This window comes from Artibeus jamaicensis, unplaced genomic scaffold, assembly GCF_021234435.1.
Source record: "Artibeus jamaicensis isolate MK-2021 breed Jamaican fruit bat unplaced genomic scaffold, CSHL_Jam_final contig_464, whole genome shotgun sequence".
NCBI classification, from domain to species: domain Eukaryota; kingdom Metazoa; phylum Chordata; class Mammalia; order Chiroptera; family Phyllostomidae; genus Artibeus; species Artibeus jamaicensis.
In genome coordinates this window covers 19,407,459-19,434,930 of record NW_026521842.1, presented here as the reverse complement: position 1 = coordinate 19,434,930, position 27,472 = coordinate 19,407,459, and the positions used below count along the sequence as shown (strand labels likewise).

Below are 27,472 nucleotides of genomic sequence, written 5' to 3'. Positions count from 1 at the left end.
GGGACCATGGCTTCAAGGGTCTTGAGGGGGCACTGGCACATGTGTGCAGGCTGGGTGGGGAAGTACAGCCCTCACTCCTCTTCCAACCCTCCCTCTGCGTTGTATCCTGTCCTTGTTTCTAATAAACTAATGCATCTGAAATATTTGCTTTTAAAATTGTTTTGATAAATAGTGATGGTCCTAAAATATCCATAGCTAAAATCTACACATAGATTAAATTATTTGACTGTAAGAAGAAAATATTTAAAGCTATTCCTAGTGAAACACAAGATTTCTATAAGTAAATTTGAGATAGCAAGCCAAAAATAACAATTAGAAATGGATAGCTTTTATTCTCTGGAAAAACGATTGCTTCTTTCACAACACACACACACACACACACACACACACACACACAACCTCTCAAACAACAAGACTACATTATTACAAATGAAAAAAACGTTTATTAAGCAAACAATTTAACAGTTCTCCCTTAGCAGCATTTTACATATTTGAGCACATCCTGAAGGTAATTAAAGCTTCATTTAATACACGACGTAGGGACTTATTCTACAACTGAAAAGTTGCTGAAGTTTGTGACATGCCATTATAAATGTAAGTATTATTAAAAATTACAAATTGTTTGGTGATTATTTTGATAACTTCTTGAGCAGCAGCTCCTGCAAGGAAGAAGAAAAGCAAATCTTTGAAAGAAGTAAATTTCACGAGTTACATAAAAATACTCCATTCTGTAAAAAAAACCTTCCCTTTTTCCAAAAGCAAACGTGTTTAAAAGTAATCCAAAACAGACAGGATTTACTCAGTCATATCAAAATAAAGGACAACTTTTTATAATTATGTTATTAAAAGTTTTGTTTTATACATTCACACCATGGGATATTTAAAACTGTTATACCACAGTTTTAAAGGATGAATAATTTTAATTACTGTGGTTCAGAAACATTAATTAGCAAGACATATTAAGTAGAAAAAGCCAAAATAGTACCATGGTTGAATACATTTTAAAGGAAACATATAGGCAGAAAAGATTCTCAAAGGATACCCTTCCACTTTATAATAAAAAGGGGAGGGCTGGAGGGACTGACAAGCCCCCCCTTTTTTATTATAAAGCGGAAGGGTATCCTTTGAGAATCTTTTACTTCCCAATGATATGAGTAAAAGGCAGAAAACTACTTGAACAACAATTAAAATTTAAAAAATAAAACAAAAAGGGAATACAGGGTATATTTGTTCTAAATACATTTGTAATTTGAAAAGACTATTAAATACTGCCAGACTGCTGTAACTACTCAAAACAAAGCAAAAGAAAAACAAAAATTACTAAGAAAAAATTCTTTACTTTTTATAATCTGAAGCTTGATCTTCCACAAATATTGATACAGTACAATATAAGACTCTACTATGTACCAGATATGTTCCCGGTATGAGGGATACGATAGGGAAGAAAAGACAAAATTCAGTGCCCCCACAGATCTTACTTTTTAGTAGTGAGGGAGAGATCGTTTACAAATAACTAAAATGTATAGCATGTCAAATGACTCCAAGTGCTATGGAGAAACCGCAAGGAGGAAGGATATGAGTACAAGAGGAGGGCCTCATTATTAAATCAGGGACTGAGGGACGACTTCACAGGAAAGACAACTTTTAAACAAAGACCTGAATGAAGCGAAAGAATACAATGGCATTGTGCCACTTAATACTTAACATCCTGTTTCACTGACCTCCCTTGTTAAAAGAGCAAAGAAAACAAAACTTCATAACTGTATATACCACAGAAGCCAGTCTGCCCATCTTTGGAACTCACCCCCTAAGAATGCAGCAATGGTGTGTGGCTCAGCATCTCCGTATCGGCAACTATAGGAAAGGATAGACATGAACTTAGACTAGTTTATAATAGGTACAGGTATTATCTCTTATATGGCTTAAAAAATACTTACAATTCATGGACATAATCATCTTTCACCATTACAGATAGTCCATATTCCTGAAGGAAGCTGGTGAGACAAGACTTCAATTTTCCTATATCTTCTTCAACTTGATAGTTATATACACCTAAAAATATACATGTAAGTTAATTTTTGTTCAAATAAACATGTCATTCAAATATTTAATCAAGTTTCAGGTGTTATAGTCAAAACAGTAAGGTGTGAAATTGAAGAACAAAAAAGTATGAGACCAATATTTACAAATATCATGAACCTGTAACAATCAAAGAAATCATCAAAAATCTATTACACATATGGTATCAGAAGGGTGCAATTAAGGGATCAATTAAGTTATGTAATGTCTAATCACTGGAGTGTATGCCTGAAACTAATATGTTATGTCAACTATAACTGAAGATAAAAAATGATTTTTAAAAACACCTATTAAAGCCCTGGCTGGTGTAGCTCAGTAGATTGAGATCGGGCTGTGAACCAAAGGGTTGAGATTCAATTCCCAGTGGGCATATGGCTGGGTTGCAGGCTAGGTCCCCAGTAGGGGCCATGTGAGAGGCAACCACACATTGATGTTTCTCTCCCTCTCTTTCTCCTTCCCTTCCCCTCTCTCAAGAAAGAAAGAAAAGAAGGAGGGGAGGGGAGGGGAGGGGAGGAGGAGGGGAGGGGAGGGGAGGGGAGGGGGAGGGGGAGGGGAGGGGAGGGGAGGGGAGGGGAGGGGAGGGGGGGGAGGGGAGGGGGGGGGGGGAGGGGAGGGGAGGGAGGGGAGGGGAGGGGAGGGGAGGGGAGGGGGAGGGGAGGGGAGGGGAGGGAGAAAGAAATAACCACCTATTAAAATTCAAGTCTGATAAGCCTGCTTTGATCACTGCTCCATATCCAGTATCTGGAAGAGTATCTGGCACACAGTTGGTGTTCAATATTTCTTTGATAGAATAGAATGAATGAGAAAGTGACATCCTATTTTTATCTTTTATAAAAACTATGGTGTTTATGATCCATTTCCAAAAGATTAAATGACACTGAGGACAAACAGCTATAATAACAAGTAACACTTATTGAGCATTAACAGATGCTGGAGACTGTCTTAAGCATCATATGTACATTAGTATATTTAATCCTTATAACAACCTTATGAAGTAGGTACTATTACTTCCATTTTTCAGATGAAAACACTGAGGTGCAGATTAAGTTATTTGCCTGAGTTACTTGGCTAGTAAACAGCAAAGCCAGGATACAAGCTCAGGCAGTTGTTAATGATTAACTATAATGTCATCAAAGGTAAGCTACTATTATTATTACTACTGGAAGGAAGAATATAATTGCCAAAACATTCAGATATTATAAAAAAACATCAATATTTTTAATCACTATGATTTGAAAATGATCACCAATACTCTTCCTCACAATAATAGTAATACTTACAAGGTGCTATGCAGTGTGTAAAGTGACTTTCATATATTACATATCTAACTCTAATAGTCTAATATAGTGTATATTATTGCCATTCCATAAATGAAAGACCTGAGACTCGGAAGGAAACAGTGACTCACCCGAGGACAAGAGACAGTAAGTGACAGAGCTTGTATCTGAGCCTAGGTTCAAAGCCTAATGCTCTATGTGGGAGCTACTCTCCCAGGACGGCTCCCAATGAACACCCTTCATGTCATCATGTAGTCCCCTTCTACTCTTAATCTAAGCTGGCCCTGTGAAGCCAATAGAACACAACATAAGTGATGCTGTATACCCTCCACCTGGGTCTTTTGGAATGTTAATTCTGGGGAAGCCAGACACCATGTGAGAAGCCTACCCAAGGACTGCCATGGTAAAAGGAAGCCCCAGTGGCCAGGTGGGGACAGATGCTTGACAAGCCCCCAGCAGTTCCAGTTATCCTGACTAAAGTGACAGGCACCTGAGAGAAAATGTCTTCCTGGATGTCTAACTCGGTCAAGCTTTCAGAGTGACTCCAGTCCCAGGCATCATGCAAGATCCCCTCCCCACGGGGCAATCTGCCTGAGCCCAGCCAAGTCACAGTCATCAGATAATAATTTATTGTTTTACAGTACTAAATTTTGGGATGGTTTGTTATGTAATAGATAACCAAAAATACATTCTAACAAAATAATACAATAAAGCAATACATATGTAGTGTTTACTCATTTTCTTTCTTCTGGTAAGCTAGCTCATTAAGACTGTAACTCAGTGGGCATACGACATCAGTTGGGGCAACAGGTTTTATGTACACCTAGAATGTACTGCTATGCGATAATCCTGCATAATTAAAATTATAATAAAAATTTTCTAGGCAACTGAAAATCTTTGAGATTTATGCCAATTCTCTAATCACTACATTTACAGACCAAAATAAATGGTAGTTCCTCACTGAGATGAACTAGGTGTAAACTGTTTACAAAGTAAAAATCAAGGACCAACTGTAAAAACCAAGAACCAACTGTAAAAACCAAGAACACCTGAAGATTTCATTCAAGTGTTTATTCAAGATTTTGTTGTATCTGACAATTCGATTGCTAGTCTTACCTGGATATCTACCATGTTGTTTATGAAATCTATCCACAGCCCGCAACATTAAGTAGAATACCATCTCATTATCTGGATTGTCCATGCTGGAAACTGAAAGGAAAAAAACTCAATACAATTTGGGGGAATTCATGACATAAAAACAAAGAAGGAATGAATTTACTATATACTCGAATTTGAGGACACAAAGCAATTTTATAAAAAAATGTTAATATTTTGTGACAATAAAATAGAAAGTGATGAACAGTAAAATAAAGAGAGATACATCAGATGAAACCCAGTTGTTTTATGGACTATTAACTACAGTCACCATAATCTCTACTAAAGTAGTACCATGCTCACTTCAGTTAGCTATTCTACGTATCACACAACTCGGTAACCTACCTAAATATGATTTTATGTATATAGTTTTATATTTTGAAATTATGACTACTTGGTAGGTTTGTAGAATAAAATTTAGAGTATAAATATATCCATTATCCTTTTATACTATTGCACACAAAATATTAATATCTTTAAAATAAAAATTAATAAGTAACATCAAAAGATTATTATACTTACTAATTTCATCCCTGTTAACTGTATTCAAGCCATATTCTTCAGCTAAAGATCGACATCTTACCACTCGAAGAAATGCAGAATTGCTGCCTGAATACAGGAAAGACATTATAGAGGAAACTGGTTGAAACATAAAAATATTGGAAATCACAGATCACTTTAAGAACAAGAAATTGGGTCCTGGCTGAAGTAGCTCAGTGAACTGAGCGTGGGCTGCGAGCCAAAAGGTCACCAGTTCAATTCCCAGTCAGGGCACATGCCTGGGTTGAAGGCCAGGTCCCCAGTGGGGGCCACGTGAGAGGCAACCACACAATGATGTTTTTCTCCCTCTCTTTCTCCCTCCCTCCCTTCTTTCTCCTCTCTCTTTCTCCCTCCCTTCTCCTCTCCCTGAGGTTAAAAATAAATAAATAAAACCTCAAAAAAAAATAAATAAATAAAACCCAGATGTTTAAAAAAAAAAAAGAAATTGTGTCCATACTCTTCACAGACATGGAAATGTAAAGAAATGTCTTTAGCTCTAATGGTTAGCACAGAAGGCACTAGAACTTAAATCATCTTAATTTCATGTCCTTAGCACCACAACTTATTCAGTTTAGCACTGAATAAATTGCTGGTGGCATCTCTCTGAGCATCAGAATGGGGATAATATTATTTACCTTTGAAAGTTATTCTGTCAATTAAAAGTACCTAGCACAATGCCTGATAGGGCTCAATGAACAGTAGTTTTTATCATTATTATGGATAAGCAGTCCTAAAAGAAAGTGTTACTTATTTTGTGCTCTTGGTATACATAAGGCTTTTTTTTTTTAATTGATTTTAGGGAGAGAGAGGAGGGGAGAGAGAGAGAGTGACATCGATTTGTTGTTTTACTTATTCATGCATTCATTGGTTGCTTCCTGGATGTGCCCTGACCGGGGATCAAACCTGGAACCTTGGTGTATCAAGATGACACTCTAACCGACTGAGCTACTTGGTCAGGGCTTTAAGATTTTTTTAGAAAACAAACAAACAAAATTTGTATTATGGAAATTTTCAAACATACCCCTAAGTAGAAAGAACAGAATAAACCTTCAAATACCCAACATCCAGCTTTTAATCTGATATCATTAGTAAAACAAACACAACATCATAAACAAGGTTCAAAATTAAGAGTGGGACAAGACATTAAAACTAAGCCTAAGCCCTGAGCAATGTGGCTCGGCGGGTTGAGCATCATTCTGGTTTGATTCCCGGTCTGGGCACATGCCTGGGTTGCAACTTGGGTCCCCAGATGAGACACATACAAGAAGCAACCAATCAATGTTTTTCTCCATCCCTTCCCCTCTCTCTAAAAATACATAAAATCTTTTAAAAAATGAAAATAAATAAAAATACGCCTAAACAAATAGTATAGAAGAGTCATGTAATAGAAGACTTGGATAAATATATTTTAAGGCTGAGAAGCATGCAAAACATAGACTTTTGCAGAAACTACAGACAGTAGCTATAGGGAACATCTTCACACAGCATGTAAAAAAGATTTTATTATTCCTAAACTAAGTCTTAAATATAAAAAATGTCTCAGGTCTACTGAGGAGTTATCAAAAAGACACCAGGAGCCTAGCCACTCTGAAACTAGATGGTAAAATTCTTAATTCCATTACAGTCATTTAACACAGATCAAAATGAGCAGTTAAACCAATACTGTCAACGTACATGTGACTTAAGGCTTCACACCCAAAGCCTTGTGATACAACTTTCCCAAATTACTTAAAATTAATATGCTGAAAATCATTCTGTATTAATGACAATTTTCAATTAATTGACCTTCATGTCTTTTTAGCATTGCCATAGATATAAGAGTATATGTTCTACCTCAACCTGGTCTTAAAATACTCTCCATTTATCACATTATAAGAATAAAAAATGCCTTGGCTGGTGCGGCTCAGTGGATTGAGTGCCAGTCTGCAAACCAAAGGGTCACCAGTTTTATTCCCAGGCAGGGTACATGCTTGGGTTGTGGGCCAGGCCCTCAGTGTGGGGGGGGGGGGGTGTAAGAGGTAACCATACAATGATGTTTCTCTCCCTCCCTTTCTCCCTCCCTTCTCCTCTCTCTAAAAATAAATGAAATCTTTTTTAAAAAAGAATAAAAAACCTTGCCCAGTAATTATACTTATCTATACCATGAGACCATGGAAAATTTTTAATTTCAACCATTTAAAATTCCTTCCCTGTGGCACATTTTTATGAATCAAACAAACAACAAAATTAATTCAAAGAGACTTACAGAGTAATTTTAATTCTTTCTCTGAAATGGACTCTGGTGCCTGTAAAGAGATAAATGCAAATTTTGCTCCAGGATAAAAGAGAAGAATTATCAGGGGATACAGCATAAAGCCAATCTCTGTGAGATGGGAGGCTTTCTCCAAGTGCTGGGAAAGCACTGGAAAAATACTTTGTCTCCTTAAAAGTCTTTCTCATTAGGCAGGCAAGTGAGAGATCCCTGTAAAGAAGCACAGAGCCAGTGCCATGGCCTCCATCTCTAAACCCTGTCTGGCTGGAGTTACGCGGGCAGGCCCACATGGAGCTGTGCTCTCCATCGAAGACACAGTGTGCCCGGCAGCTTACCTGGCCTATAGACTGCAGCAATTTGGCAACGTGATTTCCCACAGCAGCGGCATCTTCCTTCGCTTTATCACGGTAACTGGAAAAAAATACATAAAAACCAAAATGCTACTAATAACACTTTAAAATCAGCAAGTTTTAAATATCACCAAGAAGCAAACGAAAAAATTGTTTTCCTTTTCATGAAAAAATACTGGTCTAGAACATATGATATGGGAAAATGCCATGGAAATGCTACCAGTAGCACCTGTTAGTACTGGAGATCTTCCCAGTGTTGGTGAAGGAGCACGTTAATTAACAGCACCCCGGTGCTCGCTTCGGCAGCACATATACTAAAATTGGAACGATATAGAGAAGATTAGCATGGCCCCTGCGCAAGGATGACACGCAAATTTGTGAAGCGTTCCATATTTCTTAGAGAACAAGGGGACAGCGACCGGAGGGGAGAGGGGAGGGAATTTAAGGGGAAAAATGGGAGGGATTTAGAGGAACAAGTATAAAGGACACAGGGACAATAACTAAGGGTGGTGGAAATGGGAGGGAGGTGGGGAGCATGGGGCGGGGTGAGCTGGGATGGGAGAAATAAACAGAAAACTGTACTTGAAAAATAACTAAATAAAAAAAACCCAGCACCCTGGTAATTAACAGCACCCAACTTAAAAACTGCCCTCTATGATACATGATCCATGCTTCTCTGATAGAGAACTAGCAAAACATATTACTGAAGAACACGATTTTTCTCCTTGGAGTCAAGTCCAAGAAAACGTAAGTACTTGAAAACTGTCCATTTACAAATTCACATAAAACTTTTAAGTCTAGTTATATTTTCATCTCTGAAGATGATCAATGTTAAGCTAACTACCTCCAATATGAGGTCACACTTCTTTCTATCCTCAAATGACTTTTCCCAAGTTTTAAGTACTTGAACTTTTAGTCTAGGACAACAAAGATTTGTCAAACAATGACTGAGATAAATAGTGCAAACTGTTTAGGAAAGAGATCTCTGTGTGACATTATTTGGCCCTTGAGGATACCAAGCCAGTGGCCCTGGATTCATCAGCACCATGCCCACACTACGCAAGGGTAATCCACTGAGAACCATCCTCATTGACAATCTGTATGGGTTCAGGCTCGTAGCTGGATAGCAAGTGTCTACTTATCTATGGTCATGAACTCTTTATATTATGAAACATTACGAATAAAAAAATTCATCCAAACTGAAGGCTGCAAAAGTTTTAAGTTACAAATAAAAAGCAGTACAGGGCCTTAGTTAAGAGTATAGAGATGGGTTTCATGGGTTCAAATCCTGGTTCTGCTATTTACCAGTTGTCTGACCCTGAATAAATTACCTTTGGTAGGCCTCAGTTTCCTCATCTATAAAACTGGGACAATAAGAGTATCTCCTTCATAGGGTTGTTGTAAATATTAAATTAGTTAGTACACAGAACAGTTCATAGCACAGAGTTAAGTGCTCAAATGTTAGGTTTTATCACAAAAGAAGAAAAATATCTGTCTCCTACCAGGGTGTAGAAGAACTCTCTGTACTTTCCACTCAATTTTGCCATGAACCTGAATCTATTCTAAAAATAAAATGTTTAAAAAACAAAATCTGCCTCCTAAGTCCTTTAGCTTATTTTAAGTATATTTTATTGATTATGCTATTACAGTTGTTCCAATATCTCCCTTTGCCCATCTCTGCCCAATATCCCCCTTCCCTTCAGCAATCCGCCCCATGTCCTTGGGTCATATATATAAGTTCTTTGGCTTCTCCCTTTCTTATACTATTCATAACTTCCCCCTGTTTTGTACTTACAAATTAGGCTACTTAATTCCCTCTTCCCCTCCCGCCTGATAACCCTCCAAATGATCTCCATTTCCATGATTCTATTCCTGTTCTAGTTGTTTGCTTAGTTTGTTTTTTTGTTTTTTAGATTCAGTTGCTCAGTTGTGAGTTTGTTATCTTATTTGTTTAATCTTATTAAAGAGACTTTAATGTTCGCAGTTTTGATCTTTTTCTTAAAGAACCGCCTTTAACATTTCACACAATAAGGGCTTGGTGATGAACTCCTTTAGCTTTACCTTGTCTGAAAGGCACTTTATCTGCCCTTCCATTCTAAATGACAGCTTTGCTGGATAGAGCCATTTTGGTTATAGGTCCTTGCTTTTCATCACTTTGAATACTTCTTACCGGTCCCTTCTTGCCTGCAAAATTTCTTTTGAGAAATCAGCTGATGGTCTTATGGGAACTCCTTTGTAGGTAACTGTTTCCTTTTCTCTCGCTGCTTTTAAGATTCTCTCTCTAACCTTTGGCATTTTAATTATGATGTATCTTGGTTTGGTCCTCTTTGGGTCAAGCTTGTTTGGGATTCTTTGTCCTTCCTGGATTTGTATGTCTATTTTCTTCCCAAATTAGGAAAGTTTTCTTTCATTATTTTTTCAAGTAAGTTTTCAATTTCTTGGTCTTCCTCTTCTCCTTTTGGCATCCCTATGATTTGGATGTTGGCACTTTTGGAGATATCTCAGAGTTTTCTTATTCTCTCCTCAGTTTTTTTGAAGTCTTGTTTCTTTATTTTGTTCTGGTTGACTGTTTATTTCTTCCTTATATTCCAAATCATTAATTTGAACCCTGGCTTCCTCCCTTCACTGTTGGTTCCCTATGGATTTTTATTTCACTTAGTGTAGCATTATACTAAGTGAAATAAAAACATCACTTCTTCCCTTATGCTTTTGCTATACTCAGTGAGTTCTTTGAGCATCTTTATCACCAGTGTAACATCACTTAGTGTAGTAATGCTACATTAAGTGAAATAAAAACATCACTTCTTCCCTTATGCTTTTGCTATACTCAGTGAGTTCTCTGAGCATCTTTATCACCAGTGTTTTGAACTCCATTTTCCATTTCATTTAGTTCTTTTTCTGAGGTTTTGTTCTGTTTTTTCATTTAAGCTGTATTTCTTTGGGTCCTTAATTTGCCAGACTCCCTGTTTTTCTGTGTATTGGGTAGAGCTGCTCTGACTCCCTGTCTTGGCATACCTGTTACATTGCCTGGAGCAGGGCCTTTGGTAATTGCCAGGGTACCCACTTCACCACTTTGTGGCTCTGTATGTGGGGGAGGAGTCAAAGTAGGGACAATGCCACTGCCTCGCTGCTGGAGGCTTGCTTGGCACTCACCCTGTTTCCAGTCACTTCACCTAATTCCTGTATGTGACTGGCACCCCTCTAGCTGTTGTCTTAGTGGTGGCTCCCACAGTGGGTGGTTGCATACATTCTAGGACCGTGTAGGCCCTTTAAACAGACTCAGGACATGAGAGACCAGCAGTTTTTCCACTACCCCAACCCCCACTAGTTTTTATAGCCAGAAGTTATGAGGCTTTATTTTCCTAGTGCTTGGAACCTGGGCTGTGTGATCTGGCCTGGGGCTGGGATCACTTGCTCCTCAGGTAGCCCTCCTTATTTTTATCCACCACACAGCAAGGTGGGAATGCCCACTCTGCTGGCCGCCGCCACCTCACCACCACACCACATCACATCCTCTCTGCCTCGGCTCCCCATCTCCGCCACTCCTACCCATCTGGATGAATACGGCTTCTTTAAATTCTTGGTTGTTGGATTTCCACACAGTTCCATTTTCTGGCAGTTCTAGATTTTTTTAAGGTCAGTTGTGACGCTTCTTATGGTTGTGCAAGGAGGCAAAGTGTGTCTACCTCCACCTCCATCTTGACCAAAAGTCTCTTTAGCTTATTTTTAAAGCAGTTAAATTATAACAGGCCTTCATTTGATTTCTGATAGACTAGTAAAATACAGTAATCTCTAATATAAACAAATTAATTTCTCTGTTACATAGTTTAAAAACAGTGACTTACACATTTTGAAGTTTTATATATTTGGCAGAATCTGCAATCATGTCAGGAATTGTGCCTCGGACAGGTAAATTTCCTTGACCCTCTTTGGCCACAAATTCCTTTAAGGCACGAGCTAAAATCCAAAATGATGGAGTCTAAAAGAGTTAAAAGAAATTATTGTTATTATTATAAGTGGCATTTGAATTTGACCCAAAACTTAAGGTGGCACTATTTTTACTTGCTGTTACCTGTTTGGTGATATTCATGCAGCGGTCATCATTAAATATATCTTCAATGCTGCTTGGGATCTGCCAAAGCAACATGAAACATTTACTTATACTAAGAATTTGCCCACCTTTATTTTCAATGCTATTTCTCTGAACAACTTCTTTGAATTCTTGAATTGTAATTAAAGACAAACTTCTGATTTGCTTATGCTTTTATTTAAATCAGTACCAGATGGAATTTGATTAGGAAAAAGAGAACAGAAGAGAGTTCCACCCTGTCCACTGCTGTGAGTGTTAAAAGCTAACCTGTTCTTTTCCATCATAAATGGGATAAAGAAGAAGCCAAAGTTAATCTTTTTATATATTTACATTTGAAAATATAACAAAGATTTCAGACATTAATGTCAAGCTTGAGTTGTAGTATTTCACGTTTTTCCACCTTGTTAAAAATTTGAAACTCTTACACCCTAATTAGTAACTGTTCAAAGAGACCACCACTTTGAGCAGTTAATTTTAATTATCATTAACTTTTTAAAACTATTTATCTATTTTAGATACAGGGGAAGGAAGAAGAGAGAGTGAAAAACATTGACGTAAGAGAGAAACATCAATTGTTTGCCTGCTGTATGTTCCCCAACCAAGGACTGATCCCGCAACCCAGGCATGTACCCTGACCAGGAATCAAACCAGTGACCTTTTGCTTTTTGCGGGACACCATCCAATCAACTGAGACACACAGTTCACAGTATTGCTATTATATATTAAAGCACTGATGTCCATTTTTTAAAGAAAATACAGAATATTATTAAAACAAGAGTCAATCTGTATTATAGATATTAAGTTCTAACCAACTATACAATTTAGGAAATATTAACTTAAATCTAAAATCAACTATTTCACCATAAGGACCTCAGAAAACCCTTCTTAAATGAATCCTTCAGCAACCCTCTTTTTGTATTTATTTACTTATTTATAATTTATTGATTTGAGAGACACAGAAACATTAATTTGCTGTTCTAGATTTTTACGCATTCATTGGTTGATTTTTGAATATGCCCTGACTGGGGATCGAACCTGCAACCCTGACATATTGGGATGATGCTCTAACCAACTGAGCTTCCCAGCCAGCAACTCTTTTAATACCTGAGTTGTATTTAGAGCTGTGTTCACATTTTTAATGGCTTCTTCAAAATTCTCTTCATCTTCTGGGGCCCCGTTTTCATTCTTTAGAATGCCTGTTAAAATAGAAATTGGTTAGCAAACAACAGCCCCTTTCTTCTCTCTCTTTCTCTCCCATAGTCCCATAATCTCTCCCATTATTCCCATAATGTTGTCAGATTTTGAAGGCTCAGATATATGGAAACTTAAGAAGAAATATGCCTTATATTAGTCATTCCTAAAACTGTACAGAGATGGTTCTTTAATCTCCCAAGGCAAAATAAAATACTGGCTAATGATGGCATCGTTTGACAAAGATGTTGACAGAAATCCAATATACATTAGCTTAAAGCAATTTGCTTTTCAAACTTTATATAATATTTAGTCATATCCCATAAAATTACCTTGTCTAATCAAATCTCGGAACTCTTCTTTTTCTTTATACGTTTTAGGTATTCGTCCATTTGTCTAAATTGGTTAAAAAATTTAAAAACCTATCAAAATATGGTCATTGAGAGCCCGCACTTTCCCCCATTCTCCCACCCACATGAGATTTCATCAGTAAATATACATGCAAGTAAAACCAGAGGCTGATCTGATACAAAACAGAAACTATGGGCCATTTATCTGCATTCATTCCCCACTGCCAGTTTCAGAATGAAATTTATTCAAATTTCATTTGGTTAATAAAAATATCAGTATCAAAAGAGGAACTTCTGGAATTAAATGGAAAAGCACCCACATACCCTAAACCATGCAAGGAAAAATATTAATCTCCCACCCCCTTCAATGAAATCCTTTATAATAAATTGAAACTATAGTCACTTATGGAATTTCTTTTTTTTTAAAAGGACATACCTCACTATACCACTGTGCTAAATATTTAGCTACAATCACAATCCATGGAGTGTGGCTATGGTCCTAAAAATGAGAGAAGAAGAAAAGAAAATATCAGTATTAGTTAACATTAATTAGTTAATATTTATTCCTCACTACCTATATCATTTTCAACAAATTCAACAATATCTATGATCATCCTCCAGTACATATGGTATAATGAATGGAGGAAAATGAACTGGATTAACAAAAGTTGCTTTACAAAATTTTTTTAGTGTCCAATTTGATCCTAATATGGCAAATGTGTGCTATGACTGTCCCCATTTTACATCAAGAAAACAGTCTCAGAAACCTGCCACTCAAAAGAAAACTCAAATCTCTTGATTTCAGATACCAGTCCTAGACTAAAAGATCTTCCCTATGTTTTCTGATGAACCAAGTCCCTGCATTTTAATTAATACATAGGTAGGAAAAAATACATATTCCTTAAATTATACAGTATGTTATAGATATCATTATTTCTGTACCAAAAATATGCAGTTACCTTGATAAATCTCAAACACTAAAAATAAGTTTCAAGAGAAATCAATTTCAATAAACAACCACTCAAATTCAAACTATTTCAAAAAGCACATCGATTTGTTTGGGAAAGGGCCACGAAGAGAAATATGTTAATGTCCAATTTCTTGACCTGGATGTTGATTACACAGATATGTTTGGTTAATGTGCTTTTCTTCAGTAAAGAAGTTTTGGAGAAAAAAAAGATTTATTTAAAACAAATTAGGTGCAGTGTTGTTACTATGTAAGCTGGATGACAGGACTATGGATGTTTATAGTCTTTTCTCACATGGGTGTAATTCAAAAACCTTATGTTATAGAAAAATGTTTTAAGTCTATCTATAAATGGAAGGTCACACACACTACCGACCTTTTTGTCCATGTGATCCAGATCATAAGACTGCAAATGTTCTCTCAGTGCAGGAAAGGGCTTATCCAGTCTCAGATCCTCTAATGCATTATCTGGATGAGGCTCAATTACTGTGAAATAAATAATCCCAAAAGATCAATTTACTTCTTTAGTAATTCTGCTGGAAATACACTACATTACAAGAATTTAGGAAATCTACAATATTTAAATGAGCAAAAGGTCTACAGTTTAATTGTTTTGTCCATTATTGAGATAAATTTATATTTACATATACATTTTACTAAAAGCACAAATCCTATGTGGACTACAGTTTTAATCAAAGTAAAACCAAGATTCTTTTCGAGTAGAGTTGTGTTATTATCATTTGAATAGGTCAAAATTGATGAAAATGTGTGTTCAGGTACTACCTCATATCCTACCCTGACTCCTTCTGTCATCTGCAACAGACAGCATCACCGTCTACTTAAACTTCTGCCCTAGAAACCTGACGGTCATCTTTGACTTCTTGTCCCTCAGCCTAACATCAGTCACTCCTCACATCCTGATACCACTTCATATACAGCTCTCCACATAGGGGAGTCCAGAAAAGTGTGTAATTCCAGAGTCTTTAAAGCTAGGCTCAGTTCCGTTACTTGCTAGCGTATGATCTTAGGCAAATAACTGCTCTCTCTGTGCTTCAGCATCCTCATTTGTAAAAAGCAGATAAAACAGTATGTGCCTTATAAGGACTTTAGAAAAAAATAAATGAAGTAATCCACATAAAGACAGGCACAAAGCTAGTAAATTTAACCTTTATTATCATCTACCTCCTCTTCCCTATCTTTATAACATGTGCCTTCAGTCAGGGGCTCACTTGTGTGCATGCTCACTCACTCTCTCACCTGAACCACTGGAAATCGCCTAATAGCAAGCCTTGCCTCCGGTCTTGTCCCTTCAAATCCATTTTTCTCTACTCTGTTTCAGTGACCCACTTTAAATTTTTACCCTGTGACTCTCCCACTTACAACTCTTAAATGGCCCAGCACCCCCTGCCAAAAGCTTATCCTCACAAGCCACTCTCTTAACTGCCTAAGCGGATACTACTACTCAGTGTTGCTCCCAATGCCAACGGCTACCATTGCATTAGCAGACTGCCTGGCTCAGAGGAATGTGTAAGTAATCAACGAAAATGTTACAATGATTTAAGACTAAAATTTTCTAAGTAAAGGATTAACATCAGCCTTGAATTGTTGTAAGCCTGCCTATGAATGACTTTGATCTCCTGTAACTTTTCCTCAGAACAGTAGCTAGGTTAACACCTTGCTTGTTTTGTGGAAGTGTACCCGAACTAGAGAAGTCTAAGACCTGTATAAGAATGGAATAAAAGATTGGTGGGGAAAAGGTGGTGTGACCCCTAAGTGTCATTGCGACCCACATATCTTGGCTCTTGCCTATAAGCAGCCACACATGCCCAATGTGGTTTAAGAGGCAAAAAAAAAGCTAGGTACTTGCACAGCAGCTGTGCCTATTGTATCTTCTGCTTTGTATCCTCCTATAATGCTAAGTAAAAGATATATGAAAGCAGACTGACTCTAATTAATACTTTGAACCTAAAACCCAACTGTGCTACTATGAATTTTTTTGAAATTAAAAACCGACTTTCTAAATTGTCAAGTTTCTAAAATGATAGCTAAAGCAACTAAAAGCAAGCCTCCTGTGTACAATAGTTTTACCTGGATGCTCTTCTATAATGATCCTCATATAACCAATCAGTCCATATGTCCTACAGATCAAGAGAGGGATTTGGGAATTCCAGAGGACATCTGCTAAACGTAGTAATGTACTGTAAAGGAAGGCACAATAAAGAGGAATATAAACAAATGGATATATGCCAAACATGAAAACTCCTTAAAACAAAACAACTTTCTTACTAAAATATAAATGCAAAGATTATATCTACTGCATTATAAGCTGACCAAGTATACATTGAAAAGCAAGCAATTCCACAAGGCTGCAGTTTCAAAGAAAGCATATCTTTTGGACTGCACGGATACAAAAGCCTCGACTTCTGAATTATGGAGAATGTTAGTGAAAGATACTTCCTAAACATTTCTATAAAAAAGAGGGAAAGATTTATAAAATGTGTGTATCCTTACATACATCCCCAAGTATTCCCTATAATTAATTCTATCGGCGTGTCCAACCTTTTCACGACTCTGGGCCACACTGGAAGAAGAGGAGTTGTCTTGGGCCATACATTAAATACATTGTAACAAAATCTCATAATTTTTTAAGTAAATATATGACTTTGTGTAGGGCCACACTCACAGCCATCCTGGGCTGCGTGCGGCCTGCAGGCTGCAGGTTGGACACCCCTGTATCTAACTAGTTTTTTTTTCCCACCAAAAATAACCAATGTTCAATTTAACTGCTCTACGTCAATGTATTTTAAAGTTTCACATTCAATATTTTTCTCTTTCCTATCTTTTCAATGCTAGAAATTCACAAGTGCTCCCAATTAAAGGTTTCTATAGAGTTCAGCAATTTTAAAAACAAACTGCAGAGAAAACAAAACTATGCACAGTTAATAAGAGATTCAATTAAAAACAAATTAACATAAGAATTTACCTTTCAGGAAGCTGAGTTGCAACCACAATGGTAAACCTACAGAAAAATGAAGGATCATTGTCTAGAAGGTTTTCTGGACTCTAAATAGGACAGGGGAAAAAAAATCCAACACGTTCACAGTCACATTAAACATGGCAGAAAACAGGCTATTTAGAACTAATGAGGCAACATGCTAGGCAATGTTAAAGTAATTCAACTCTCAATTAATTAAATACAGTATACAAAGATTAAAATTTTTAACTTCCTAGGACTTTGAACTACTGAAAAAATTTCTACACAGAAATAACAATGTGTATATATCTATATACCTCTTCCACAAAACTCCCAGAGACATCGTTATTTAGTTCTTGTAATAACTCCACGGCAGCTTGAGCTCGGTTCTTTTTGAAAACAAAGCATTTGACTTGAATTAGAAAAGATGTGGTTAAAATGTAACCCTTCAATGAACAGATCAAGCAAACACACTGCAAAATTACCCAAATTTCATGCATAGATATAACTCAGCTTTTCATAGTGCTTAAACTGAGGCTCAACCAGAATACTACTCAGAAAAGAGCTAAACCATCATTACTCGGAGTTCTTAAATGAACACATTAATTGCACCTTACTTTTTTTTTAATTTCATTTATTTATCTTTAGAGGGGAAGGGGAGAGGGAGAGAAATATCAGTGTATGGTTGCCTCTCGTGCGCCCCCTGCTGGGAACTGGCCTGTAACCCAGGCACGTGCCCTGACTGGGAACCGAACCATGATCCTTTGGTTCATAGGCCCACACTCAATCCACTGAGCTATGCCAGCCAGGGCACACCTTACTTTTCTGATTAAGCAAATGACCAGAAAACCCTGGGAACCATGCAGGGATATTCTGAACCAATGTACAATACTGTACAAGAGATCAATCATTAAAGAAACAGTCATTTCCACTCAGAATACTGTCCTAAGTTGATTTACTCATATATGGCTTTGTATGATTTTTTAATATGAAATACAAAAATAAAAGATATCCTGGCTCTTAGTTAAAAATCTTGTTAACCAAAATAGTCTTTCCTGTGACTATTAACATCACTGAAGATTTAGCTTTAATACAGGATACAGTATAAAAAAACTTCTTCTATGCTCTGAAACTACCAAACACATACAGATCTACAAGATTGGGGGGAAATAAACTAATTTAACTTTTTTCTTGGAGAAATAATAAGCTCTTTTTAAAGTCAAAGCTTTTCAAAAATCAAAATATAGTAGCATCACTAGATGATTAAATTCAACCATATCCTATAACAAACTGATTACTTACCTTGCCAATACTGCTTCTTTGAAGGAAAAAGCTAAAATAGATAAAATTAAAAAAAGTTAACAAGATTACTCTATCCAGCAAAACTTTCATTTAGAATGGAAGGACAGATAAAGTGCTTCTCAGATAAGATCAAATTCAAGGAGTTCATCATCACCAAGCCCTTACTATATGAAATGTTAAAGGAACTTATCTAAGAAAAAGAAGACAAAAAAGATGAACAGTGAAAGGACAGCAAACTCACAGTTATTAACAACCACATTTAAAACAAAAGCAAACTAAGAGGACAGCTAGATCAGGAGTGGAAACATAGAAATGAAGATCTCATGGAGGGTTAGCAACAGGGGAGTGGGAGAAGGAGAAGGGGGGAGAAGGTACAGAAAATAAGTAGCATAGACAGTAGGTAGAAAATAGATAGGGGGAGGGCAAGAATAGTATGGGAAATATAGAATCTAAAGAACTTGAGATACATGGACATGAACTAAAGGGGGGGGAATGGTAGGGGTGGGGGGTGCAGGGTGGAGGGGAATAAGGGGGGAATAGAACAACTGTAATGGCATAATCAATAAAATAAAAATTTTTTTAAAAGTTAAGGGCTTCTTTGACTATACAAAGGAAAGGTTATTTGTAATACCAGGTATACTTCTCATTTGTACTATAAAACAAACTCTTTTTCCCTTACAGATTTTAACAGCCTTCCTGGAGGAAGAAAACTGGATAAAACTTATAATCACAGACAAGCTAATAAATCAGTGTTTCCCTAAGTATGTACCACAAAATATGAATTTCACAAGACACTGAAAAAAAAGGGTTCCCTAGCTTTAAAAAGTTTAGTAAACATCATGTGTTATACTTCCCTCTAGGAAATTCATAACACACATAAAACACGTGATATTAAAGTCTTATATTAAAGAAATGTTAAACTTCACTTGACCATGGAATCCCTTTCTCCATTTAGCAGTTATTAACAATCCCCAGAATTAATGCTCCACAGACCACACTTGAAAAATGCTCTATTAAACTGTTTGCTTTTGCAGGTTAAATAGAATAGAACAGATCTATTCAGACTTCTTCCCACACGTACCCTTGTCATATCTCAGGGCTAAGATCTGAGGCAGGCCGCTGTGTTGTAGCACAAGCTCAGTGGTTCCATAAAAAAAGAAACCTTATTTCTTATCACGCCCTGCTCTAACTAACCAAGTAAGCAAAGGTAATAGGACTTTTTCTTTACAGACATCAGCAAAAGGGCTGTGTTGTGGATGGATATACTATTACCCAAGGAAAAGATGTCAAGGCTCTCGATATGAACCAAATTCTGATTTTCCTTGTAGTTATTCACTGTTGCCATCTTTAAAACAGCATTTTTATGGAGACAGTGTAGTGAGAGAGAAATGTACCTGGACTAAGCTTAGAAGACCCCACAAATAAAAGACAGATATTATTATTCTTATAATCCAATAATACAATTATTGTTAATTATACACTAACATCTAGGAATCAATACAAGAATTTAGGAAGTGTTCAGATTTCACAAATAAAGGAATAATGACTACTCCTTTGCATTAATAACAATAATAAAGATAGTAATGATGGATATCTTTTATTAATGGCCTATTTGCCAGACACTGTGCTGACACCTGACCTATTTTAACTCCTGTCATCCTCACCATAATCCTAAACATAGGGATTACTGTCCACCTGAGAGTCAGATCAACCTGGCGGAGGAGAGGCTGGGATTTCAGCCTCACTCTCCCGTGACAGCACACTGCCTTCCCTAACACGCATATAGTTGAAAAGAATAGAACATACTTATTTCCAGCATCTTCTCCGCTGACCTGATTTCCATCAATAATTGTAAATGAACCAATACCTGGGAGATAAAACAAAATCAGTCAAGAATACATGTTTCTAGTTCAAAACCTTAAAGAAGTAAATTTAAAACCACAAAACTACATTACCTGGTAGTATCAAGTTTTTAAGAATTTCAGTTCCGGTGGCTGTTGCATTTATTAGGCAAACATGAGCAGACTCTAAAGCCTCTTGCCCATGATCACCCCACAACCTACAAAACACAATATATATTCAATGTTTTTAAAAATTTCACAGAAACACAACTTTTTATTTGAATGGAGATCTTTGGTCTTTAAAGTGTTTCTGCACAGAATAACTGTTGTGATAACCGTGGTAAATAAGTGAGACAGGAGCGGCAGGAGGTGGTATGGGGATTATATAGCTCTGTAACATAAAACTAAGACTAAGGTTGATGCGTTGCACGGTTAGATGAAGGGTCAAATCAGAACTAGAAACCTGGTCTTCCAGCTTCCTGTCCATTACTCCCTTTAAGCCAGATAACTTACAGAACGGAAAGTCTTTAGAAATGCTCATTAACATTAAACAAGTGCCTTAGGTTTAAAACCAATTCTGTTCTCTGTTTCATTTCTCCTTAAGTTACATGGGTCCTGTATATTTAAGATCTTGACATAGGACTTACCACTGTGATTTCTGTAAGAGAAAAACTTTACCAAGAAAACTGAATTATTATCACCTGAAAAGCCTCACACTGAATTCTATAGGAGTGCTTTAAAACACAATACCCAATGAACCTTCTACTAGCATGATTAATAAATGCATCAACAAACACAAAGATACAATAAGGATCAGAAATATATGGAATAGTCTTGGCTGATGTGGCTCAGTGGACTGAGCACCAACCAGCGGACCAAAGGGTCACTGGTTTGATTCCCAGTCAGGGCATATGCCTGGACTGTAGGCCAGGCCCCCGCACTGGGGGCATGCAACAGGCAGCCGATCAATGTTTCTCTCCCTTTCTCCCTCCTTTCCCCTCTCTCTAAAAGTGAATAAATAAAATCTTTAAAAAAAAAATAGTATAGGGAAGGCCCAAACCATCAGAAAAATTCCACAGCCTGGAGGACAGACTTTAATGTGCCTTCTCTGTCACCTGATCTAAAGCAGATCCCTTATCATACAGCCAGTATGTCCTCCAGCACATGTCACAACCATAATTGCCTCATTAGTTTTTTATTTGCTGAACATCCACCTTCCCATTCCACTCTAAGTTTCATAAGGACCCAGATCACTACCTGTATCTACCACTGTAGTCCCAATGACTGGCACAATGGTAAGTGGTCCAGGGTAAGTGGTCACTGAATGGTTATCAGATGAATGGAGGTAAAACCTAGAACACAGGTGGCAAACACAAGGCCTGTGGCGGAATTCGGCCCTCCACCTTGTTTTATCCAGCACGGCACATTCTCTCTACCCAACAGCAGCGCTGAGCTCCTTGCCCCTAGTTAAGGAGTAGCTACATTTATACAGTCCTAAAATTACATTCAGCCCTTTGAAGGCAACCACGAGGCTGATGTGGCCCCCAGGGAAAATGAGTTTGACACCCCTGACCTAGAAGAAACAGGAGGATTGAAAACATCAAGTTTTCCTAAGAAAGCAGGGCACACAGAATACGCCAAACGTATTTCCAGTGGATGGATGCTTAGGTAGTTGAGAGTAAGCGTAAGAGATCACTGGTGCACCTCTAGGTAACATGCTTCAAGAAAGGGTGCAAACAGGAAATCAATCCTCTCTATTCTTATTGGCCTGAGGAAAGCAGGGCCTTCTTGACTTCGGACTGGCTGTACATCTTTGCTTCTAACTGCTTCCCTATAACATTTCAAAATCAATAACCAGTTCTTATCATAAAAGGTAAAATTTGGTCCTTAAATGGACCGAACTCAGGAAAAACTCTTTTGTTACAGTTACTTAGTAACCAAAGATATCTTCTCAGCTACCACATACAGTTACATCTGCATTCAAAACACAAGGAACTCCAGGAATTTACAAGAGAACATGAGTTGGTTACCAGGACTCTGCCACCTTGCTTCTTTTCCCAGCAGCTTGGGACCAGAGTGATGTGACTGAGTACCAGCTCTGAAAAGATCAGAAGGGCTTGAGTTTACATCCTGGCTCAACCACACAAGACTGAGCAAGTTTTCTAACTTCTCCAAGACTCAGTTTCCCCATCTATAACGCAGGGAATGTCTGCCTTCGAGGCTGCTCTCAGCATTGCGCACCTAAAGCCCCTAAGACAGAATCAGTTGTAGGTGCAAATGGGAGTTCCAGACCCTAGGGACATCCTGTAACTTCTGGCTTCAAGGCTACAGAAAGAAGGGGATCCAAGCCTTTGTGTTACTTCCACTGCCTTAACACATGGAAGATGCCCAATTAATAAAGAATGGGAAGGGAAAAGAGAAAAAGCAAGGAAGAGGAAACAACCAAGGACCTGCCTGATGGCCTAGACCTGCAGTGCCCACTAAGGTAGCCGTTAGCCACTTGTGGCTACTGAGCACTAGACATGAGGCTTGTCCGAATGGAGATGTGCTACACAGTCTAAAACGCCGGATTTTGAGAGCAACATGAAAAAAAATGTAAAATATCTCTAATAACTTCATATTGATTACCTATTGAAATGGTAGTATGTTGGATATATTAGTAGTATTTTGGTTAAATAAATTGTATTATCGGAATGTTGCCTGTTTCTTTGTTTTAATGTGATTACTAGAAAATGTATAACACGCGGGGCTCAGGAGACGGCATTATATTTCTATCGGACAGTGCAGGCACGGGCCGATACCTAACGTGCCGGATGGGGTGGTCGCGATTCCCCCATTCTGCAAAACTAGGAGCCGGAGAACAACGAGGCGGGGCCGGCAGCCTACCTAGTGACAACCAATGTCGCTGGGACCCCGCGCCTCAAACAGCACAGTGCTTGGAAGGTGAGCACGCCCAGCCGGGAAGAGGAGGTCGGCCCTGGAGGCGCATCCCCAGCCCCAGGCCGGAGCCCCGAGGGCCGGCGCCGGAGTCCCGCACGGCCCCGCCCGGCGGGAGGCCTCAGAGAGGCCGGACCGCGCCGCTCGCAAGCTTAGGCCCGGCGCGGACGCAGTGGAGTTCACCGGCAGGCCCGCCCGCCCGACTTGGTGAGCCTCGCCTCACCTCAGCTGCCGGTCATACTTCTGCTCCTTGAGCAGCTTCCCGGGGTGCGCCATGGCCGCGGCAGCAGGGAGAGCCGATCCCCCGCGGAGTACCGCCACAACCTCCCCGAGCGCGCAGGCGCACTAGGTACCGTCCGCCGCCGCGGCCTCCTGCGCGCCGCCCGCAGGGGGCGCCGCCGCGACACTGCGCACGCGTCGCCGGTGCGCCCGGGCGTGTGCCACCACAGCCAGGACCTAGATTGGACCCGGTGGGTGTCACGCCTTCCCTCCTTCCGAAAGCCCCTCTAGTCGTCCGTCGGGTGACTCTCTACGTGCGGGATTTGTGGCGGACTCCGGCTTTGGAATCAGGCAGATTTGGATTTTAACCACTTTACTACTTGTGATAGCTGCTCTTTACCTCTCCGTTTTTTTCATTTGTGAAATGGGGAGAAATAAATCTCCGTCACAGGGTTCGATTAGTATTAAAAGAGATTTTGAATACACAGAGCCAGACTCACAAAGGAAATCCTGTCTAAATAATAACTTTCCCTATTATGGTGATTATTATTTACCCGTGTTACCCATGATCTCGTGTAACAAGCGCACTCTGGGGAGCTGTTTCAAAGACCCATGCCCTGTTCCTGGGGAGGTCACAGCCCGGGAAGGGGAGAGGGACAGTACTTACAAGACGAGAGACAACGCAGCCCTCCTATAGATAGAAGGAAGTGGAGGAGCTGAGAGGTGCACAGAGGAACCCCACTCACTCCCCCTCACCAGGAATGTTTCATGCGGTATGGACAAGGAAGAATATTTTCAGCAGAAGGAACAGCAGATGTCATCTCTGGGAAAAATCCTTCCTTGCCTCCTAGCTTCTCGTGGTTGGCTGGTAATCCCTGGTTTACAGCTGCCAGCGGCACTTCACTTGCTGCCTCCACGGTCATACGGCATCCTCCCCTCATGTTTGTGTCCTCTTCTCTCTCTTTTTTTGATCTTCACCTGAGGGCATTTTTTTATTTTAATTTTTTTAAGATTTTATTTATTTATTTTTAGAGAGAGGGGAAGGGAGGGACAGAGAGAAACACCGAGAGAAACACCAATTGATCAGCTGCCTCTCACGGGCCCCCAACCGGGGCCTAATCCCATAACCCAAACATGGGCCCTGAGAGGGAATGGAAACCGAAACCTTTTGGTTTGTGGGGTGATGCCCAGCCCACTGAGCTACACCAGTCAGGACTGTTGTGTCTTGTTTTGTTTTTCATTTCATTTTAGAGAGAGAAAAAGGGGGGAAGAGAGAAAGAAACACCCACTGGTTACCTCCTGTAAGCTCCCCAACTAAGGATCAAACCTGCAACCTAGGTATATGCCCTAAACAGAAATTGAATCTGTAGCTTTCTGGCGTATGGGACAACACTGCAACTAACTGGGCCAACAGCCACGGCTGCCCTTTTCTTCTTATAAGAATGCCAGTCATATTGGATTGGGGCTCACCCTAATGACCTCATCTTCACTTGTTTACATCTTCAAAAACCCTATTTCTAAATAAAACCACATTTACAAACTGGGGATTAGGACTTCAATGACTTTTGAAGGATACAATTCAACCCATAATAGCACGTAAACGTGCCTATGCTAAAGCTGTGGGGATTAATCAGACACAATCCTTGTCATCCGGGAACTCAGGGCCCCTGAGTGAGTTTTTCCTACTGTAAAGGACAATGAATCAAGTATCACTGGAGTTTAAAGTGTGGTCCTGGACCAGCAGCATCCACATCACTTGGGAACTTGTCAGAAACGCAGATTCTCGGACCCCGTCCCAGACCTGCTGGATCAGAAATTCTGATGCACACTCTCAAGTTTGAGGGCCTCTGATCCAGGCCAGTCTCACACTGAGCAGATGGGGAAACTGAACCCCATAACCACGTTTCTGAGTACTGACATGCCAGGCGGGCCCTCGACGTGCATCATCACCTCATTCTGTGCTCATTTGTGCTCACCCAGTGAATAGAAGCTGCTGCTCACCCCAGTTCACAGGCAAGAGAACAGTGTTTTGGAGAGGTGAGTAGAATTCCGAAGTCTCACAGCTATGAAGAGGTGGTGTGGGGATTAGAAGTAAACACTCCAATAGATCAGGCCAGACCCAGCTCATGTCTATTTTGCTACTTATCATTGTTGGTCCCAGCTAGTGGAGACTGAGCTCCCAGGAAGTTTGGGGCTCTGCCCTGGAAGAGCTTCTTTTCTTTTAAAGATTAGAGAAGGAGAGGGAGAGGGAGAGAATTATCAGTGTGTGGTTGCCTCTCACAGGCCCTGTACTAGAGATCTGGCCCACAACCCAGGCTTGTGCCCTGACTGGGAATCAAACTGGTGACCCTTTGGTTTGTAGTTCACGCTCAATCCACTGAGCTACACCAGCCACGGCTGGAAAAGCTTATAATCCATGGGAAAACAACCAGTAAGAATCAGTCACCACCCAGGATACTCTCTCGGGCCTCGGCAAGTCGCCCTCCCTGCGTGCCCTTGCCCATCCCAGCCCTTCTCACCCTGGTGCACATTGGCCGGTCCGGTCATTTGCCTCTCTTCCCCACTCCTCCCCTGAGACAGCTGTGGGTCTGTAATGATCACAGCTGGATCACCCATGCCTGGCCCAGAGTTTGTTATCTAATAAGTCTTCAACAAACGTGAGCTGAATGAAAGAATACATTTCTGAAACTACTTCTACCATGCTTTCCGAATTTTTAAATGCCTTACTGGCAACCTGTGTATCATCTGATATGGTATTTCCACTTCTAGCAGTTTATCCCAAGGAAATCATCAGACACACACAAAGCTGCATAAATATGGATGTTCACTGCAGAGCTATTTACAATAGTGGAAACTGGAAATAACCCAAACACTAAAGCATTGTGTCAAGTTCTCCAAGGCTGACCAAACAGGAAAATGCTAACCTAATGATGGGGGGTGAGGGGAAACTGGTCACAAAGTTACACACGTTATTCTGATTGTTTTTTAAAGTAATACAAATACATATAAAAAAAACTGGGCAGGATGGTCACTAAAACATTAATAGTGCTGATTCTTGAGTCACATGACCAGTAGTTTAAATTTCCTCTTATATGTTTTTCTGATTCTTTCAAAATTTCTGCAATGAATAGTTGCCACTACTATAACTGAAAAAGGAATATTTGAGGTTTTAAATGTGCCCCACAAGGTAAGGAAGGGGGAAAGAACAGGGGTCTTAGGGTCTGAGGAGTACACCACTGGTGCCAGGCATCTTAAGGCATCACCTTATCTGACCATAATATCCTAATAGCCCTTAGACTCTCTATTCCCACCTTACAGATGAGAACACAGACTCAGAGAGATGAAGCAACTCTCCCCGGGTCACACAGCCGGTGATGCAGGAAGCCAAGCCCAGGTCTGTCTGAGTCCACAGCCCAGGTTCATTCCATCCCACTGCATGCACACATCCCCATACATACTTGGAGTGAAAATGTTTTTCAAAAAACACAAGGACCTATCATTCTGATCTTAGAATTTCCAGGTCATAGGGCTTCTAGCCTGGCCTGTTGGTCCTGTGCATAATATACGATGAAGAGCAGGCATGATTCTGTCTGTTGGTGCAGCATTGGACATCTGTTTTCTCAACCACTGCTCACAGCGATGCCCATAAAGTGGGTAGTAGGGGAATGATCCCCTCATCACCTCACAGAGTAAAGGCACTATACCTTCAAGAGGGAAAGTGGGATCAGGTCAAAGATGCTTGATGAATGAGATGTGGTTATGCAAGCTGCTCCTGCCCTCCTCCCAAGCCGTTCATCATAACTCTCACATCTCTGTGCTCTGCCTCCTCCAGAAACAGTGAAATTCAGGAGCCACTGATGCCAGTGAGACCAAAGAGTAAATCCAGAGCAGTGAAATCAATTCAGCTTCAAAGACAGCACGCAATTGAGACAGGAGGCGCGTGAATGAG

General features: G+C 39.5%; 1 protein-coding gene and 1 non-coding gene across 4 annotated transcripts; one reads left to right on the top strand and one right to left on the bottom strand.

The window, feature by feature from the left end:
- Nucleotides 1-392: 392 nt before the first annotated feature.
- On the bottom strand, nucleotides 393-27,472 carry NAE1 (NEDD8 activating enzyme E1 subunit 1). 3 transcript variants are annotated; one of them, XM_037162694.2, is made up of 20 exons: nucleotides 24,280-24,495; nucleotides 20,482-20,585; nucleotides 20,333-20,393; nucleotides 18,527-18,557; nucleotides 17,542-17,613; nucleotides 17,234-17,313; nucleotides 16,339-16,448; nucleotides 14,627-14,736; nucleotides 13,720-13,782; nucleotides 13,266-13,329; nucleotides 12,847-12,938; nucleotides 11,725-11,784; nucleotides 11,498-11,631; nucleotides 7,638-7,713; nucleotides 7,297-7,336; nucleotides 5,034-5,120; nucleotides 4,473-4,565; nucleotides 1,938-2,052; nucleotides 1,805-1,854; nucleotides 393-659 (listed from the first exon to the last, which is right to left on the bottom strand). In XM_037162694.2, exons 1-20 carry the CDS (start codon nucleotides 24,462-24,464, stop codon nucleotides 550-552), a joined length of 1,737 nt encoding a protein of 578 aa, XP_037018589.2. In that variant the 5' UTR covers nucleotides 24,465-24,495; the 3' UTR covers nucleotides 393-549. The 3 variants fall into 3 exon arrangements, with proteins under 3 accessions (XP_037018589.2, XP_037018588.1, XP_037018587.1); XM_037162693.2 differs by lacking the exon at nucleotides 24,280-24,495 and adding an exon at nucleotides 27,332-27,472 and having other exon boundaries at nucleotides 395-659; XM_037162692.2 differs by lacking the exon at nucleotides 24,280-24,495 and adding an exon at nucleotides 23,528-23,651 and having other exon boundaries at nucleotides 395-659.
- Nucleotides 7,943-8,049, top strand: LOC119061969 (U6 spliceosomal RNA). Its single transcript, XR_005084897.2, has one exon. It is a non-coding gene; the product is annotated as a U6 spliceosomal RNA (small nuclear RNA).

Coding starts and splice junctions, on each gene's coding strand:
- NAE1 (XM_037162694.2), bottom strand. CDS start 24,464: ATGAGGGGAGGATGCCGTATGACCGTGGAGGCAGCAAGTGAAGTGCCG. Junction 20,394..20,481: donor TAAAAACTTGATACTACCAG/GTAATGTAGTTT, acceptor TTTATCTCCCAG/GTATTGGTTCATTTACAATT. Junction 17,614..18,526: donor AAAGAAGCAGTATTGGCAAG/GTAAGTAATCAG, acceptor GTTTTCAAAAAG/AACCGAGCTCAAGCTGCCGT.